The sequence below is a fragment of the Ostrea edulis genome, chromosome 10 (assembly GCF_947568905.1).
Source record: "Ostrea edulis chromosome 10, xbOstEdul1.1, whole genome shotgun sequence".
Lineage (NCBI taxonomy): Eukaryota > Metazoa > Mollusca > Bivalvia > Ostreida > Ostreidae > Ostrea > Ostrea edulis.
In genome coordinates, this window is record NC_079173.1 from 39,363,801 (window position 1) to 39,382,507 (window position 18,707).

Below are 18,707 nucleotides of genomic sequence, written 5' to 3' on the forward strand. Positions count from 1 at the left end.
TGCGTGTTATTCAATCATAATACGTCCCTGACCCTCACACGGTTTTGTGTTGGTTAGTTCACTTAGTTGGATGTTTGTTTAACGTCTTGTAAAGAACTTTTCAATCATATTGAGACGTCATCAGCTGTAGGTGAAATACCACAAATTTAGACCTATACTTAGTGCCGTGGATGTGAGGGTTCTTTAACATGTCAATGCCTGCCGCGACACATATCGTCAGTTTTTAAGGTCATAAACGAAAAACCCAGGACCTCCCCGTCCCGGTTACGAAGCGAACTCCACTACCACTGACCTACCGCGACCGGTGGGTTGTGACTTGACTAACTAGAACTTAGATATCTTATGCATGCAGTGTATTGATTTCATGGTTAAAGTCAACATGCAATATTTTGTATAACGAAAGCCATAATTAAAGAAATTGAAAGTAAATACATGCAATATATCTTTGTATTTGGCAAAGATGTGAAATTTGCAAGGAAATAGCTCGACTCAATTCCTTCTGAAACACCAGTCTACGTATCATTCAAAATTTCTCAAACTGTTTGAACCCTAATTTACTTCATTGAAGCCTTTTATCGCTATTGTACATTTACAAACACGCTCTATAAAGATAATAACGACAGGAGTTTTTATTTACAAAATCCTAATTTAAAGCAGCTCTGTTTCTTGGGTTCCACGCCTGGTATCATGGTATATGAAGGGTGGCTAATGTTATAATGAAATTGTACATAAGAGTAGTAAACAAACAACACTCTTTTATTAAAACTTCAAAGATCCGTGAAATAGGTCGTGTGAAGTGATCGCAAAAATAATTTTACATCATTTCACCACCTGATCATTCCACTTGATATCCAAGTTTTTGATAAAAGTTTATTCATTTCTTGATAAAATGTCATTGAACGCGTTGAACATTTTTATGTTCTCTTAATCGGAGATTCGGGGGACATACAATTTTCGTCTGCCCGTCTGTCTGTGTGTCTTCAAAAACTTTAACATTGGTTATGAATTTTGAAAGCTTGGCGCTAGGGCTTTTGGGCTTTTATATTTCACATTTGCATTCCTTATGACTAGACCTTTCGTTTGGTAACAGAATCATTTTGCTACCATCAGAGGCATCATTCTTTCTCAAACACATATTGTTCCAGTTTGTTTTGTAACCGATCGCAGGTCGTGAGTTCGAGTCCCGCTTGTACCATAACATAAAACACACTTATAGGTAGCCATTACTCCTTTGCCAAACGCTCGACTTTTAGAAGTGAGAATCGTGGGTCTTTCGGATATGACCCTAAAAACAGAGATCCCATGTCACAACAGGCGTTGGAACGTTAAAGAATCTTCACAGCTACATCGTGAACATTGAACATAAATCGGAATGTGTGGTACTTCACCTACAACTCGTGACGTTTTTCTATGAGTGAGAAACTCTCGACGGGACGTAAAACAACCAACCAGCCAACTTATTCAATAATGTAGACGTCATGTATATGATCAGAGGCGAGGCCTTGGTTTTTGAAGCCCCGAATGAAAACAAACGGTTACTCAAGGTAGATCAGTGTTAAAGCGTTCAGTTTGTCACAGGTAGGTCGTGAGCCTTTCTCATATCATTAGATACCAACAAACAAACAAACAAACCCACTTCTACAGCTGATTGCTTGACAATAGAACATTCCCTGCTTTTTAAAAAAAAGCCATTTTCACATGATTGAATTAGTCATGTTGATCATTTAACAAAACCTTAATTTGTGAAGAGTTTTCACAATCCAATATGTTTTTCTTTGCAGGAAGTCGGGAAACGACGACGAGTCTGATTCCGGGTCATCGTATTCATTTAACGGTGGTTATAAATCCTCGTGGATGGATAACTACGGAAAACCCATCCCTAAAGTGTATATACCCAGGGCGCGTTTTTTCCCCAGTAGTAGCAGATCAGCGTACTCTTCTAACTGGAAATAAACTTACGTAGATCCCTGTGAAATCATATCACTTGATGGAGTGAAATTCTCACTGACGATCAAGGTTTCTGTGTCGTTGAGATGTACGTAATTTCGTGAATATTATTTTCGTATATTGAAACACCATATAAAATGTGTATTTCGTTGTGGTTTGAAATTCGGGGAATACGGGAACTTCCAATATCCACGAAAATTGAACTCCGCGAAATCTAATGATTCCACAGTAACTCTAGATATCATTTGAATGTTACATATTTCACAATTATGGTCACATAGATATTCTATACAATATCAGTTGCATATATGTATACATTTATACACTGTATATACTAAAATGTTTGTAAAGCATTTCACGCTGTGTGTATATCGCTCTTACATAACGTGTAATATTTCACCAAAATAGTATTGACATTATAAAAACATATTGTTTGAGATTGTGAATATATATATCTTATACAACGTATGGCAAAACTGAGGAAGATATTCTGTTGAATTGTATTACAATCTACAAAAGAAAGTTTAACTATAGGAAAAAGAAAAACGCCAGTTGGCGGCTTGATTTCGTTGTTTGATTACTGATCGACTGTAATTCATATTATTTTCGCTCGTTCAGCATTTATATTCGTGTGTATTTCTATCTGATGAAAATAACAAAAATCATTGTAGAACGAAACTGATGCCTTCACAGTAGTTAGAAATACGACGCGTTATTGAGAAGAGTTGAGTGATAACATTAATCAATGTCTGAAAACAGGATTTGACTTGTCCCTGATACGTCCGATCTGATATGTGATGATACACGTATCATTGGTTATTAGTCAGAAAGGATGATGTGTATTGCATTTATATTTTCTGTCTTAAGTTGATTTATATTTATTTTAGTTCTGGCATAATTCTAGATATTTTGAATTCAGGGAACTAATTCTTCAGATCTTATTTGCCTGTGATATTAGTTTTTTTAACCTGGATTAGGTGCTCATAATTGCGAACTGTTAGTATTTCGTCCGGCTTTGTGTTTTTATTGAGTATACATTTATATTTCCAAATGTGTGTCATCTAGGTATATTTACAAATTGTAACTGGTAGCGATTTACTCATGTTTGCATTGCAGTTGTGAACATTGCACGGATAAATCATGAAATAGTATAGTAAATATAAAATATCAGATGACCTCACACCGGTATACATTTCACGAATCGCACTTCATGAAGTATGGTGATGTGAAGCGTAGCAGTTCAGACCCTCATGTAATTTAAAAAATGAAATTTATTTGTTAAAAGAGAAAAAAAAACCACAAATTTTATTTCTTTCCTTAAAATGACGGAAAACTGTAAAATAGAAAGATATTCAGTATCGGACTAAACGATTGTCACATGACACAGAGGCTGGGGCTGATTGGAAATTAAAGATGTACATGTAGACTGTATAAAACATATCATCTACAAATAATGTATTTTGTTTATTATTTATAATATATTTTGTATGTATTGCATTATATCTATGTGCTCAAATTTATCTATCATCAAATCATATACCACTTTCATATCCGAATTTTATATGTAACGTGATTTTTGTCAAACATATCTAATAAAGTATGTATCTAAAATGATGACAACACATTTGTATTTTTATCCTTTCTAAATAGTATCTGTTTAGTAAGGAATACATCACACCATGATGATTCTAAGTCTTCATAATTACGTCATACCGTGACGAATCTGTGTCGTAATGAATACGTCACACCATGACGAATGTGTGTCGTAATGAATACGTCACACCATGATGAATCTGTATAGTAATGGATACGTCACTCCATGAGAAACATGTATCCTAATAAATGCGTTACACCATGAAAAATTTGTCCTAATGGATGTATTTGTACGTCACACTATAAGGAATTTGCGTCGTAATGAGTACGTCACACCATCAACAATTTTTGTCGTAATGAATATACTTATACATCACATGATAAGGAATCTGTGTCATGACAAATAATCACACCATGGGGAATCTGTCATAATGAAAACGTCACCCCATAAGAAATATGTGTCATAGTGAATACGTCACATATCATTCATTACTTTGTTAGATACCGATCTGGCTTGGATTTTCAAACAAAATATAAAACTTAATTTTTTCTTTGTTTTGATCAAAATGTGAGGAAGATCTATCTCGGATTTGAGTCTAAGTTTCGACTTTCATAATGAATACTTCACATATTAGTCATTCACTAATTCATTAAACACCATTCTGGCTTGGGTTTTCGAAATAATAACTGAGCAGAAATTTGAGTAAAATCTGACTTAAGTTTAAGTTTCGATTTCAGTTCTTCATTCGGAAAACCTACGCCAGATTCTACATATAAGTACTCTAAAGTTGATATTGAAAATATGATGGACTTTCTCCTGAACGACATCATTCTATGGTCGCTATAACACTCTAGTTTGCCAATACAACCTATCATTGGGTCAAATGCTGCCTTACTTGTTTTATACCGATTGTTAGACCGTTCTTGGCACACTAACTTTGACTTCGGATAACTCCGTTTATCTGATCAAGATATAAGGCTCACGGCGGGTGTGACCGGTCGACAGGGGACGCTTACTCATCCTAGGCACCTGATCCCACATCTGGTATATCCAGGGGTCCGTGTTTGCCCAACACTCTATTTTGTATTGCTTATAGGAGTTATGAGATTGACCACTGTTCGCTATCTTCACCTTTCATATATGAGTGATAATGCAATACTACTACATAGATATGGGAAGTTGACGATGGGGAAGCTAAAATCACCCCGTTTGTCATAAAGTTGAGTTATTAATTTGCCTTTGAAATTTTTGAAATAAAATATCTAAGTGCAAAGCAAATGTGGAGGACTCTGTTGTGTATTTCATTCCGAGTTCACAATGATATATCGATTCGGCATATGAATGGAAATTATTATTATCAATAGATAAAAGGTCGTCCATATATCTAAATATTGAGTTGAAGGCCACAGTAAGAATTTTTTCTTCTCATGTAGAAGACCGCCTGAGTGGTCTAGAGGTAAAGCGTTCGCCCTGCATACGGTAGACCGGAGTTCGAATCCCGGCTACGATATACCTAAGTCGTTAAGACAGGTAGTAACAGTTCCATCGGAAAACGCTCGTCATCAGGTGGGAATGTCACGGACCTTGGAGATGACCTTAAAAACGGATGTTCCTTGTCACAGTAGGTGTGGCACGCTATAGAACCCTCAAAGCTCAATGACAGTAAGCGCCGAGCAAGGGCCTAAATTTGAAGCCCTTCACCGGTCTTGGTGACGTCTCCATTTAAGTGAAAATTCTAGAGAGAGACGTTAAACAAGTTACAATCAATCTCTTGTAGAAGCTTTAGAATAAACTCTGCTTGATACGATATTAAAAACACGTCAGCTAACAAAGAGCACAACGATAATGATTGGTATAACATATTCGATCCAGCAATGTGGCTTTTGTTGACGGCATATGTTCCTTTGTTAGTAAATTTGAGTTTGAGGAACTGGTGGTTTGATACAGTGGTTTAAAGAACCTGTGATGGAGAACATCCAAATTCATAGACTTCAGTCTATATTCAGGTGCTGAAAAATCCAAGAAAGGGCTAGTTTTGGTTTTATCAAATAACGTATTCAAACTTCTCAATGGAATAGAGTAAAGCTTTGTCTGAATATGATGTGGGGTCAATTGTCTGTTGCTGTAAGGTAAAAGTTGATCAAGCGTAACAGCGTGTATACTTGGTGTTTTATATGAACGATTTCTATGACTGCGGTTACGTCCTTGTGTATTTTGAAAAGTCCCATCACACTCCTAATCTTGAAGTATTTGTTGATAATCAAATGTTAACTTATGTGTACATGAAAATAATGATACTTTCTATATGAAAATATACAATTGTGAACTGTAACACTTATCATTTACACCAATAGTTAAAGCATTTGTAGTGGCTTTTTTTTTTACAATGATTCAGAGAACCAGAATACCCCTGTAAATGACAAATTCATGTGGACGTCGTAAGTGACAAATTCATGTGGACGTCGTAAGTGACAAATTCATGTGGACGTCGTAAATGACAAATTCATGTGGACGTCGTAAATGACAAATTCATGTGGACGTCGTAAGTGACAAATTCATGTGGACGTCGTAAGTGACAAATTCATGTGGACGTCGTAAGTGACAAATTCATGTGGACGTCGTAAGTGACAAATTCATGTGGACGTCGTAAGTGACAAATTCATGTGGACGTCGTAAGTGACAAATTCAGGATTGATAAAATGTCTTGATATAACTGATTTTAATCCAAAGAGTTATGTTTGAGCTGCTTTATCCCAATTTAAATGTTTCACTGGTGTTTATTCCTTTAAGTTGTCGCTTGTACTCATCTACCTCTACCCCCTCCCAATGGTGAGATGTTAGTGGGTCCATAAATCTGAAAGAAATGATTAAAATCCATTGCATCCAATATATGTCATACCGATATCAGAATGTGTCAGTATTATGGCAATATACGTTATAATCATTTAAACATACATCATAATCATGTTACAATACGTCATCATCACAAAACACACGTCATAATCATATCAATAAGCGTCATCGTATCAATATACATCAGAAGTATATCAATAAACTTCATTATTGCATCAATACACTTAACGATCATTAAAATAATATCAATACTCATCAAGATAGTATTAATCTTCTTTATAATGTTGTTAAATGATATAAAAATAAAAAATGCTAATCATCATGATAATAATATCATAGTCACATTCCTTATATATAAGGATATAGGGCTCACGACCAATGAGACCGGTCGACAGAGGATGCTTACTCCTCCTAGGCACATGATCCCACCTCAGGTATATCCAGGGATCAGTGTTTGCTCAACTCTCTATTTTGTATTGTTATAGGAGTTATGAGATTGATTACTGTTCGTTATCTTCACCTTTCATCAAAGAAAATCATAACAAAAATCATAATCATATCAAAACTCACATTATAACCACATCAACGAACGTTATAATCAATACTCATAATTATCACAAAAATATACATTACATGTCTATATCATCCGTGGACATAAACGGTCAAAGGATTCAGTCCTAAGAAATATTAAATATGTATCCTCATTTTTCACATGCATCAATTACTTTCATTTGTACTGAAAACTAATGATTTTGCTTCTGAGAGAAAATGAAAAGACAAGTGGGTCCACGAATGTTTCGGACATAAAAAAGAAACTATGATAGAGATTTACGTTTTCATTGTGTTCTTCAGAACCATTTCTTCCTCTGTTGAAAGCGGAGAGTTGATTGCTGTCATATTCTTTCTAAGATTCTCCAAACTACAAAAAAGAAAGCCACTTTTAAATCATATTTGCAAATGGAACATTTACTGTGTATAATAGTTAATGAATTTACTTCTTGGATATTTACAAAATTCATAATGGTTCTTAGCAAAAAAGCACAATATAGATTTCCAGGAAATCAAAATTCAAACTTAATACAGTAGAGGTTCAATGGCAAGTATTTATCTTATCGAATAAGTGGAACCAAACCTCGCGGTACTAAACAGTGTAGTGTCGATTCCCGGTAGTCCCAGCGTGTGCTCCATTGCTAGTCTGGATATATCGCAGTTATGATCCTGTTGTTAAAGGGAATATATATATATATATATATATATATATATATATATATATATATATATATCGCATTAGTATTGTGTTTATTGTAACTTTGTGCGACAAGATGGTGTTTTCGTTTTCATTTATGACATAACTGGAATGAAATATTATCATTCGTGAATCAACTTGCATTCACAGTCGTGGAAGTTTGTGAAGTCGCATAATTGTTTGCTACCAGATTACATTTACGGACAAATTTGCCGGAATAAATTCTTTTGAAATACAAAACTGAATTTACAGCATAAAATATCCATGTACTTGCTTGTTAAAGAATATAAACTTTAATTGTTCTAAGATGGGTTTTAATTTATGGAAGCACATGTATAACTTTTGAAATGTAAAATATCATCACTTATTGATAAGAAACATATCCTCCATACTCTGCAAAACGCCGCTGCTTTCGCACATGCATCTTTGATTTCCTTTCTAGCGGGATGCCACTCTGGAGGTCCTCGATTTGACAGGAGACCCATTGCTATTGGAGAGGCATTTATCACTCCAACCCCTCTTTCCTCCAAAATACAGAAAATATCCCTATGAATGTAACTCTGACATCGTAATAAATAATTTTCACCATAACATTACAAGAATCATGCTTATGTACCATTCCTGTCAGATTTTGATCGGTAATGTATAACTTAAACTTCCAAAGTGTTTCCCTAAGTGTGGACAAAGAACCTTATCGACAATATTTATATTGAACGGCCGACAGGGGATGCCTCTCCTAGGCTCCTGATTCCACCTCTGGTGTGTCCAGGAGTCCGTGTTTAACCAACTCTCTATTTTGTATTGCTTATAGGAGTTATGAGATTGATCACTGTTCGTTATCTTCACCTTTCATTGATAAAAGTTTCTTTATTTCACCAAGAATGTTACTTACTTGGAAAAATGGAATGTAATCCTGGAGGCTGTTGTCATGGATACAGGCTCTGCAGTACGTAAGAATGGTGTCTATTTTCACTGTGCTTCTTTCTATCACTGATCTGAATTGAATTTCAACATATGGTCAATGTACAAAAATAAAGAAATTATGAAAATTGCAGTTTGATATATAATAAATCACAGATCACATTTGTGGACAATGTTAGATTGTTTGCATCCTTAAAACACTGTGGAGATTATCAGTGACAGTAATCCACTCTTATCTATACGATGCAAAGTAAGTTGTGACAGTTTCTGCTCTTTTAAATTACATTCCAATCTATAGCTGTCCCAGTGCAGTGTCCTAATTCTTTATCATATACTTTTGATAACGCATTCTATCTAATTTGGTGAATAATTATCTGATTGAATGCCAATCACTGTACCAATATTGATTTCTAAAATTATATGAAAACGCTGACAGAGATACATGGCAGGGTCCAATAAATGTTCTACCAAGCCCCTATCTCTGCTTCTCACGACATTATAAATGTTCTACCAAGCCCCTATCTCTGCTTCTCACGACATTATAAATGTTCTACCAAGCCCCTATCTCTGCTCCTCACGACATTATAAATGTTCTACCAAGCCCCTATCTCTGCTTCTCACGACATTATAAATGTTCTACCAAGCCCCTATCTCTGCTCCTCACGACATTATAAATGTTCTACCAAGCCCCTATCTCTGCTCCTCACGACATTATAAATGTTCTACCAAGCCCCTATCTCTGATTCTCACGACATTATAAATGTTCTACCAAACCCCTATCTCTGCTTCTCACGACATTATAAATGTTCTACCAAACCCCTATCTCTGCTCCTCACGACATTATAAATGTTCAACAAGCCCCTATCTCTGCTTCTCACGACATTATAAATGTTCTACCAAGCCCCTATCTCTGATTCTCACGACATTATAAATGTTCTACCAAGCCCCTATCTCTGTTTCTCACGACATTATAAATGTTCAACAAGCCCCTATCTCTGCTCCTCACGACATTATAAATGTTCTACCAAACCCCTATCTCTGCTTCTCACGACATTATAAATTGATGTGAAGGACAAACTCCAGACATATAATGCCACAACATATACAAGGAGGGGTTCAAATCAAATGTGGATTCTCAAAAATTCCAAAGATCTTTTAGTAAGTTTTGAAATCACAAACCTTAGTGCCACAACATATACGAGAATATGTTTTAATTAAATGTTTGTCATTCAATCAGTTAATTAATTTTCATGAAAGTATGATGTAAGATTACGTCTCTTGTTTTTTATCCTTGAGGGCAAAAGAAACATGGGATTAAGTTTGCACAGTAGTCATAACCAGTTTTACAAATCACGATACCGCCCAAAACACACATTGATGTCGTTAGAAACATATAGGAATTCATACTTAAAGTTTTCAAGAGGATAACCCGTGATGCCGATGAACCTCGCTTTTCCACTCTGTTTTATCTTCTGCAATGCTGGGAGTGTTTCGTTTATTATAATATCTAGATTTGGTGCAAACTCCATATCATGGACCTGTGAATTTATAGAAAATCGATAATGAAGTCTGGTAAGTACATGTATGTGCGACATTTTATCGAACTGTTTGGGTTTTTTCCTCATTACCTGGATTATATCCACATAATCTAAACCCAGTCTCTGTAAACTCTCGTCCACACTCCGCAGTGTTCGCTCAGCTGAAAAATCAAACATCTCGTCCACTTCCGGCTTATATCTACCCACTTTTGTCGCCATGTAGTAAGCACTTCGAGGAATTCCTTCCAACGCCTTTAAAACACAACAGAATCATCAGATCGTATAGTAGATCATTAGACATTACTCATATGGTGTCCCGACACATTGTCATTTGGTTGAAACTGTTTGTTTCAAAATATCTTTGGTATACCTTAGAAGTGCATTTCACTCTATAAGGGTGTGTATATCTTGTACAACATATTAGCGTTACTGTATATGTCAATATCTCTCTATAATACAGTATATATGCACTCTGAACACCACTATCTCTGCATATGCATGTATTCATATTGCATTGCGTGTTATAATGTGTATGTACACTCCGAATGCTACTGTAGTATCTTGTTAAGGTGAACTTCGCTATAACCATGTTTGTATATATATTAGGCTGTGCTTGAAATCATCTGCTATTGAGGACTTAGCCAGTTCTATTTTTGTTGATATTTATGCTATTTTTTTTCAAATGATTCTTACCAAAACATTTTGCTATCTTAAACGGTTCAGAAATTATGTATGACAAATGTTTTGAAAAATATTTTCCTATGCTATAGAATGGATTGAAAATTGTATATTACATGTAACTAAGGGTAACTGGAACTAACAACCCATTCTCACTTTCAGAAAGCACACAAATATTTCCAACATTGCTGTTACAGGAATTATGGCTAAGTTCTTTGTATACAGACAACAAAAAACCGTTACAAGAGTACCTTCCCTAACACCTCCTCTGCCAAGCCATGTCCATACCATGGCGCCACGTCAATGTAGTTAATCCCATTTTGTAGTGCTTCCCGAACGACTTCCAAAGACTCGTTTTGATTGGTCGAACGAAAAACATTTCCTAAAGATGATGCACCTAAAACGAAAAAATAACAAACAAAATGAGACCAATATATATTATTCTACATCTCCAAATGTGAATCACCCTCCCTTTTAAGGAAATGTATTTTGACAAATGAGTCATAGCACATGAACTCTTTTTAAAGAAAGCATATAGGACTGTAGTACATGATGATATACCACTACAGATTATGGGTAAGTTATGTTTGATTAGGGATATTAACCAGTGCAGATACCAACGCTGAAACAGCATATCATATCACATTGTTAAGCCATTCTTGGCACACTGATTTTGACTACGGATAACTCCGTTTACTTGATCAAGATATAGGGCTCACGGTGGGTGTGACCGGTCTACAGGGGATGCTTACTCCTCCTAGGTAAGTGATCCCACCTCTGGTATATCCAGGGGTCCGTGTTTGTCCAACTCTTTATTTTGTATTGCTTATAGGAGTTATGAGATTGATCGCTGTTCGTTATCTTCGTCTTTCATCATAAAGCGATGTGTTGTCAATTCTACACAGTACGTGTCCTGGTGGTTTTATAAGAGGAACGTGCGTTCATCAGACTAGATCTAAATCTGTACGAACTCAAACATCCTCTATCGAGATTGTTACATGGAAAATTAGTACAGATGATGTTTCTGACAGTACATACAACAGGTTAGTGCTGATATCAGTATGGACGGTAAGGACTTTCATTATCAACACTGTAAGTTGTGAAATGAAAAGGTGAAGAAAACGAACAATGATCAATCTCATTATTCCTTTTAAAGAACACAATGGGGAAAACTGCTCTTTTGATTGATATGGTTCCTAAGCAACCGAGGCACAGGCCTTAACGAAGGAAAACGTTAATCTACTAAATTCTGATTAAATTATTATCCGCTCTATGACTGTCGTTTAGCTGATGAAAAAGTAAAAATAACGAGCAGTGATCAATCTCATGATTCCCATAATGAATACAAAATTACGAGTAGGACAGACACGTACATTTAAATCCCTGGAGACACCATAGGTGGGACTATGTGCCTGGAAGGAGTTTAATGCCTTTCCGGTTCATCTGTCACATCTGCCGTAAGTTCTATATAGTAATCCATGGTACACACATTGATATGTAAAGAACGACTAACAGTTGGTAGGAAACATGCAAGACAACATTCCACCTGATAACACGTTACATTTGTAGATTAGATCGCTATTACGAACATAGAATTTGCAAAATCCCGACTTTAAACAAGAGTGTTGAAACCACTGTAACATTTTATTCATCATTAGCCCACCTCGATTAATTGATCATACGCAGAACATGATCTTGCATATCGAGTCAGCTGAGAGAAATAAACACCATAATTTATGCAGATTATAATGGAACATTGCTACTTAAATATGGGAAGTTAAAATGAAAAGGGTTAGGTCATATCGTTTCACAAGATATTAAAATATCCATGTATTATTTTCATTGAAGAGGGCGTTTGATGGACAGTGTCACAAGGTACCGTGTATCGTGTCTTCGTTTTTCTCGTTACACCATGCACACACTTACCGAAGCTGATCTTAGAAACATGTAAGCCTGTTTTCCCCAAAGGATTAACCGGCATCCGCAACACGGCATGTTTATCATGGAAGTCAGATATGTATGTTTCTGGAAGCCTTAAATAAAGGGAGATTATCATCACCTCCATCATCATCATCATTATCATCATCATCATCATCATCATCATCATCATTATCATCATCATCATCAACATAATCATCAACATCATCATCATCATCATAATCATCAACATCATCATCATCATCAACAACATAATCATCAACATCATCATCATCATCATAATCATCAACATCATCATCATCAACAACATAATCATCAACATCATCATCATCATCATCATAATCATCATCGTCGTCGTCGTCACCATTATCATCATCATCATTATCATCTTTATCCTAACCATCATTATCATCATCATTATCATCATCTCTTAATTCGTCACATTAACATACAACTACAGTTCAACTACAACTCACCGACTATGGTATTAAGTTTAGTTATAATTGCGAACATGTCCTTAATTCAGTCCACTTTCATATTACCAATAACAGTTAACACATTAACCTCTAAACAAATCTACATTCTATCATACGAAAACGTGAAGACAATGCCAGTGATCAATGATATGATTCCTATAAAGAAAACACAATTAAGAGTAGGGCAAACACAGACCTCTGGACAAAACAGAGGTGAATCAGGTGCCCAAGAGGAGTAAACACCCTCTGTTGACCGGTCAAACCCGCCATCACTGGTTCATATTTTTATTCAAACAGACATTACGTAACAAACATATAAAAATGAAATAGAAATGGTTACCAAATTGGAAAAAAATTAAATAATATATTTCAAATAGAATTGAAAAAAAAAACTAAGTACTAAAATCATGAAATGAAACAAAACATTTTTCTTTTAGATTGTAAGATTAAATAATGTGGGTGTAAAATTCATGATTTAAAACAAAAACGAAAAGAAGAATATATCATTGTGATACCTCTGTCCCTCCATAATATTTCAATCTCCGTCTTTCGGTGATGTTTAAGTAAATTACGGTACACGCACATGCTGCTCGGAATAATAAAAACGTACTTTTTCAGAATTTAATTATGCAAGGTTGGATGTTTCGATATAAAATTCTGATCGACAACGAATCACAGCAATCACGACACGCGTGGCACATCTGTCGACGACGACCGAATAATGGGTAAAATTATGAGGTTATTTTATATTCATCGATATGTCACATGAAATTACCAGTACATCGTCCTCTCATTAAACTACTCTCCTCATCTGATCTCAACAAAAGAAATTTGTTATTATATAACACGGACAACAATCTTTATAATCAACAAGTTTGACCTTAACATTTTTATCAAAATTCGCATACTTCACGCATTATGTCAAGTCTATTTACATGCACTAGTTTACTTCGCTCTGAATTGTACATTACAAACTGTGAACGATTCTTCAAAATATCTTACCTATCAGCCGGCTCCATTTCGCTTATCTACAGTTAGTTCACCATGTAGCTACGATAAAGATAACTGCAGAATTGTTCTTGAGGCCAGCTAGGGGAAAACTCCACGCGTGAGCGTAGCGGGCTGAATATTCCACGAACCAAGCATAATGGTGTTAATGATGAGGAACAGAATTCATATGTGCTTGGATTTCAAAATAAAAACCGTCACAAAATCAAGGAGCACCATGACAGTTTCAAAACTTCTGTAAAGAGGTATTTTAATTAAGCTGATATAGTGTACATTGTAGCGAATTCAGACTTATCGTCTATGTATGCAAAACGCAATTCATCTGTACGATTACTTAGTGGGTTAATATCTATGGCGATTAATAGCGTTGATAATTAATTACATGTCCATATAGATATTTAGGTCTGAAATCCGAACACGAGAACTCGCCTGATAGAGAAAACAGCTTTCAAACCACCTAATTATCACCTCACGAAGATAGGTCATTTAATATACTTGGGTATTGAAGTGATTTGTGTGAGAGACCAGGGGCGGATCCAGGACTTGTGGTTAAGGAGGACGCAGAGGGTCTGGGGCTCGTAGATTTTACAGATTTTTATAGGGCTTGAAATATGTCTCGTATGTAGGAATTTCTACTATTTTCTGTTATGTTTGATAAGGTGAAATTAAGAACATGACGCAAATTTTAAGGGGTTTTGGAAAAAACATGCAAGTTCTCCCAATAAAAGTAGTTCAATAAATCAAAAGATTCTGTCATTTATTTCTCCGAGAGGGGAAGAAGTTATTGCTTCTTTTATCGTTTAAATTTTTCAAACAAAAGACAACGCTTTTACTTAAATTTGAAAAAGGGGGGGGGGGGAGGCTGCATTCCCTAAAATCCGCCACTGAAGACTTTCTTATTAACGCAGATAAGCATGCATACATCGTTTTATCTAATCTTTATTTTAAATAATTTGATATTCAAGATGATTCAATGTTAAGCCTGACGTATACTCTGGTTGTTTGGTGGGCCTTCTTCATGTAGAGTGTCTTCGGAGCTCTGGGTACGGACGTGGTTTCGTCTGGGGAAGAAGGATGATTTTCATCGGTGGCGGCGGATGCCGTGGGTGAAGAGTTGCCAAACATTCAGAGGGAACTCACGCTAAGCTTCGGGACTAAGCTATCCCCCACTCGGGGGGAAATGTAGCGGACAATATAAGAGGGAACTTGTACTGCTTCGCTAGAGAGCTACATGTAGCTTTTTCTAGTGAAGTGGTAGAGCGTCGAGCTCTTTTATGTTTCATGTACTTTTTAAGAATTCTTAAATGTATCTCACGAAAATCAGTGGCGTAGCTTCCTATGAAGCACGGAAGTATATGCTTCCACATTGTTGTGGTAAAAAATGAAATAATTTAAAGTCAAGTTAAAATGAAAATTAGATCGGAATTCAAAAACATATTTGATTTAGTTGTTATAAAAAGAGTACAAAACGTCTCAAAATTCAAAAAACTTGCAGTAAAACTAATGAATATGATCGTTTGTTTTTTTTTAAATGGAAGGAAGTTACGATGACCTTACCCCATGCATGTGCCTGTGTTTAAAATTAATGAAAATGTGTATTGGAGACTTTGAAAATACCTTTCTTAATTGTCTAAAATACACCAGCTTCCGGGGGCTTCCCCCTGGCCCCCATCAAGGCTTTGCCCTGGACCCATTGGGGGCCTTAGGAAGGTCCCCAAACCCCCTGCCCTTTCTGCTTCCATATGTATCTTCCCCAAGCTGCGCCGCTGAAAATATCGTAAACATATATTAGTGTTTCGTCTTATTTACCGTAGAATTAAAATGATATTCTGGTGTTGAGAAATTTGAATGATGCAATTACACGCAAGTATCCACCTTTCATATCATTTCAACTCAAAATCTCATTGAAATTGAATGCATGTTACTTAAATTTGTTGGTCCGTAAAAAAAGGAGGGGGGGGGGGGTGCGCGGACCCCCTGGTCCCTGGAACCACCTCCACTCCCTGGATCCGCCCTTGATAATGAGTTTGATAAAAAAAAAAAAGATACGATAAACGGAAGGTCATCTGAAGTCATTGTAAATATCAGGCTGATGTTTTCTTTCTTTAAAACACATTTTTGAAAAAACATCAAACACACCGTTTAGATATTATACTCTTACAAGTGATTGATTTATGATAATATTTTTGATAGTATGAGAACATTGAATCTGAGCACAGAACAGTCTGAATTTCCTCTATCTTTTTATTGCATGAATGCCAAAAAAAAAAACAAAAGAAAAACAATCATATTCAATATTTAGAATTTTTAAAATTCCATTTAAAGAATACATAAAGGTACAAAAAAAAAAAAAAAAAAAAAAAAAACCACCCAAAACTATTTTAAAAAACCCAATATAAACGTAAAGCAGATATCACGGACCGAAATTAATGTTCTGATCTCCTTGAACATACTTTAAAAATCTTAAACCACAATAATCAAATGTTTGGCTCGAATCCTTTTTAACAGCTTAATTTGCTTTGAAAAAATGATTCAAACAATCTGTCATCCGATATTGATACAGCTGCGCCTAATAATCTATGACAGTCTTGTGTCAAATGTTGTTGTTATGGAATCAGTGTAATTCAATACATAAAAGTGTAATATGTGAAAAATACTAATAAAAACATGAACCAACGGACGATGAACACATTTTAATTAGATAATTAATGAGTTAACTATACTCAATTAAAGAAATGTGTAACGCAGATCTTCATATATATATGCCAGTATTTAATTTATGTGGCGGCGACCGCTTAAATTAACTGATGGCCACCAGATAAATTACAGGTAACTGGCGACCGCCACTTAATCTATATGGCGGCAGCTACTCAATTTAAATGATTTATAAAGCGGTCGCCAGTTATTCAATTTCTCTCTCTCTCTCTCTCTCTCTCTCTCTCTCTCTCCATATGAAAGGGGTACAATCCCTCCCCAATGCTTAGTACATGTAATATGTATGCGATATACAATTAAGATAATTAATTAGTGTTTTTCGGTTGTGCTGTTAATTTATAAAGTTCACGATATCCAATGTCGACAGTTTCACGCATGAGGACATCTTTTTTTTTTACTATGTTCATTTTCTGTTATTTTCATTTGCAAACTAAGTTATTTTCACATGTGCAATAACATTAATTGGCGGATACCCCCCCCCCCCCCCCCCCACACCCACACCCCACACACACACTCTTTTGGTGGTAGTAATGAATGGTAAAAATGTAATAATGAATGAACTGATAAATTCATTCAGGAAGGGAGGGGAGCCCTCCCTCCAATATAGGAGTATGAAGTTTGGGCAAAAGAGAAATTTTTAGGTTCCTATTCTGCTTGTCAACAATTGGTAGAAGACAATTTCTGCCCCCGACGGTTCCTACACTTTGAAAAACGATGCGACATGTTTGCGTACTATTCTAAATCTTTCAAAAATAATCACTCAGCAATATGAATTAAATTGTTTTTGAAACTGGTAGCCGCCATGTATAAATTAAGTGGCGGCCTCCAGTTAATTTATATGGCGGCCGCCAGATAATAAGTGCGACCGCCAGTTAAATTAAGTGGCGGTCGCCAGTTTATGAAAATTAATTGTAAACCCTGGCACCTATCGGCTTCCGTATATAAGTAATACAAAATAAAAAGTTGGGCAAACGCGGACCCCTGGACATACTAGAGGTGGAACTAAGTGCCTCGGAGGAGGATGGGAGGGGGGGGGGGTAATGCATCATCTCCTAATCATCCCCCACTTCATTGTATTTAAAACAAAATACGCATGAAGTACTATCAAATGTTTGGTTTGGTTTTCTCTACGCAATCTGGAGAGGGGTGGAATCGGATATATTTGAATATGGAATTTGGGTAACAAATACCCCCGTTTTAAAGTGGAAGAAAAGTAGTCTAGAACATTCTTTCATTTCACTAAAAATTCGATTGGGCATATATATATATATATATATATATATATATATATATAGTGGAATAAATCTCCGATATAATCTTCTAGAGTGCTCGACATGGACTCATTATATATATATATATATATGTATACATGTATATACAAAGCCCTAAAATGACCAACGACACGAACAACCAGATTGTCATTTTCGGGACGAGCTGTTCCTTCTTCAGGACAAACGAAAATAATTACATGATGTGGCCAATATCAACAGAATAATAACAAAAAACTACACATAAATACATCTAACACTCCAACTTCACTAATCTACAAATGTATTTACAACGCAGACTACATGCTTTTTGGTTTTTAGGCTTGCGGAGCGAATTACGACATGCCTTATACGTTCAAAGAGCTGATCGAAAATGATACCACTAGGGTCTATGTTCATATTCGACTTTTGCGATGAAACATTAACCTCTTAACTACCAAAATCATGTGAAGAAGATATTAAATTATATTGTGTCTGTAAAGGGTAAACATGTACTGAGGTCAGGTGTAGTTTGAATTACTTGTA

The 18,707-nt window shown here is 35.7% G+C and overlaps 2 protein-coding genes across 3 annotated transcripts in view; one reads left to right on the forward strand and one right to left on the reverse strand.

The window, feature by feature from the left end:
* LOC125666050 (uncharacterized) overlaps positions 1-3,562 on the forward strand; it is a 56,532-nt gene extending 52,970 nt beyond the window's left edge. Inside the window, exon 61 of the mRNA XM_056151307.1 lies at positions 1,782-3,562. Coding sequence (XP_056007282.1) covers positions 1,782-1,953 — 172 coding nt within the window. The 3' untranslated portion in view covers positions 1,954-3,562. The remainder of the gene's footprint in view (positions 1-1,781) is intronic.
* Positions 3,563-5,688: 2,126 nt separating this feature from the next.
* Positions 5,689-14,321, reverse strand: LOC125666052 (uncharacterized). 2 transcript variants are annotated; one of them, XM_048899167.2, is made up of 10 exons: positions 14,194-14,321; positions 12,704-12,810; positions 11,029-11,174; positions 10,190-10,351; positions 9,969-10,099; positions 8,533-8,635; positions 8,033-8,164; positions 7,527-7,612; positions 7,227-7,313; positions 5,689-6,395 (listed from the first exon to the last, which is right to left on the reverse strand). In XM_048899167.2, the coding sequence occupies exons 1-10, from the start codon at positions 14,208-14,210 to the stop codon at positions 6,290-6,292; spliced, it is 1,077 nt and encodes a 358-aa protein (XP_048755124.2). In that variant the 5' UTR covers positions 14,211-14,321; the 3' UTR covers positions 5,689-6,289. The 2 variants fall into 2 exon arrangements, with proteins under 2 accessions (XP_048755124.2, XP_048755123.2); XM_048899166.2 differs by lacking the exon at positions 14,194-14,321 and having other exon boundaries at positions 12,704-12,879.
* Between the last annotated feature and the right edge of the window lie 4,386 nt (positions 14,322-18,707).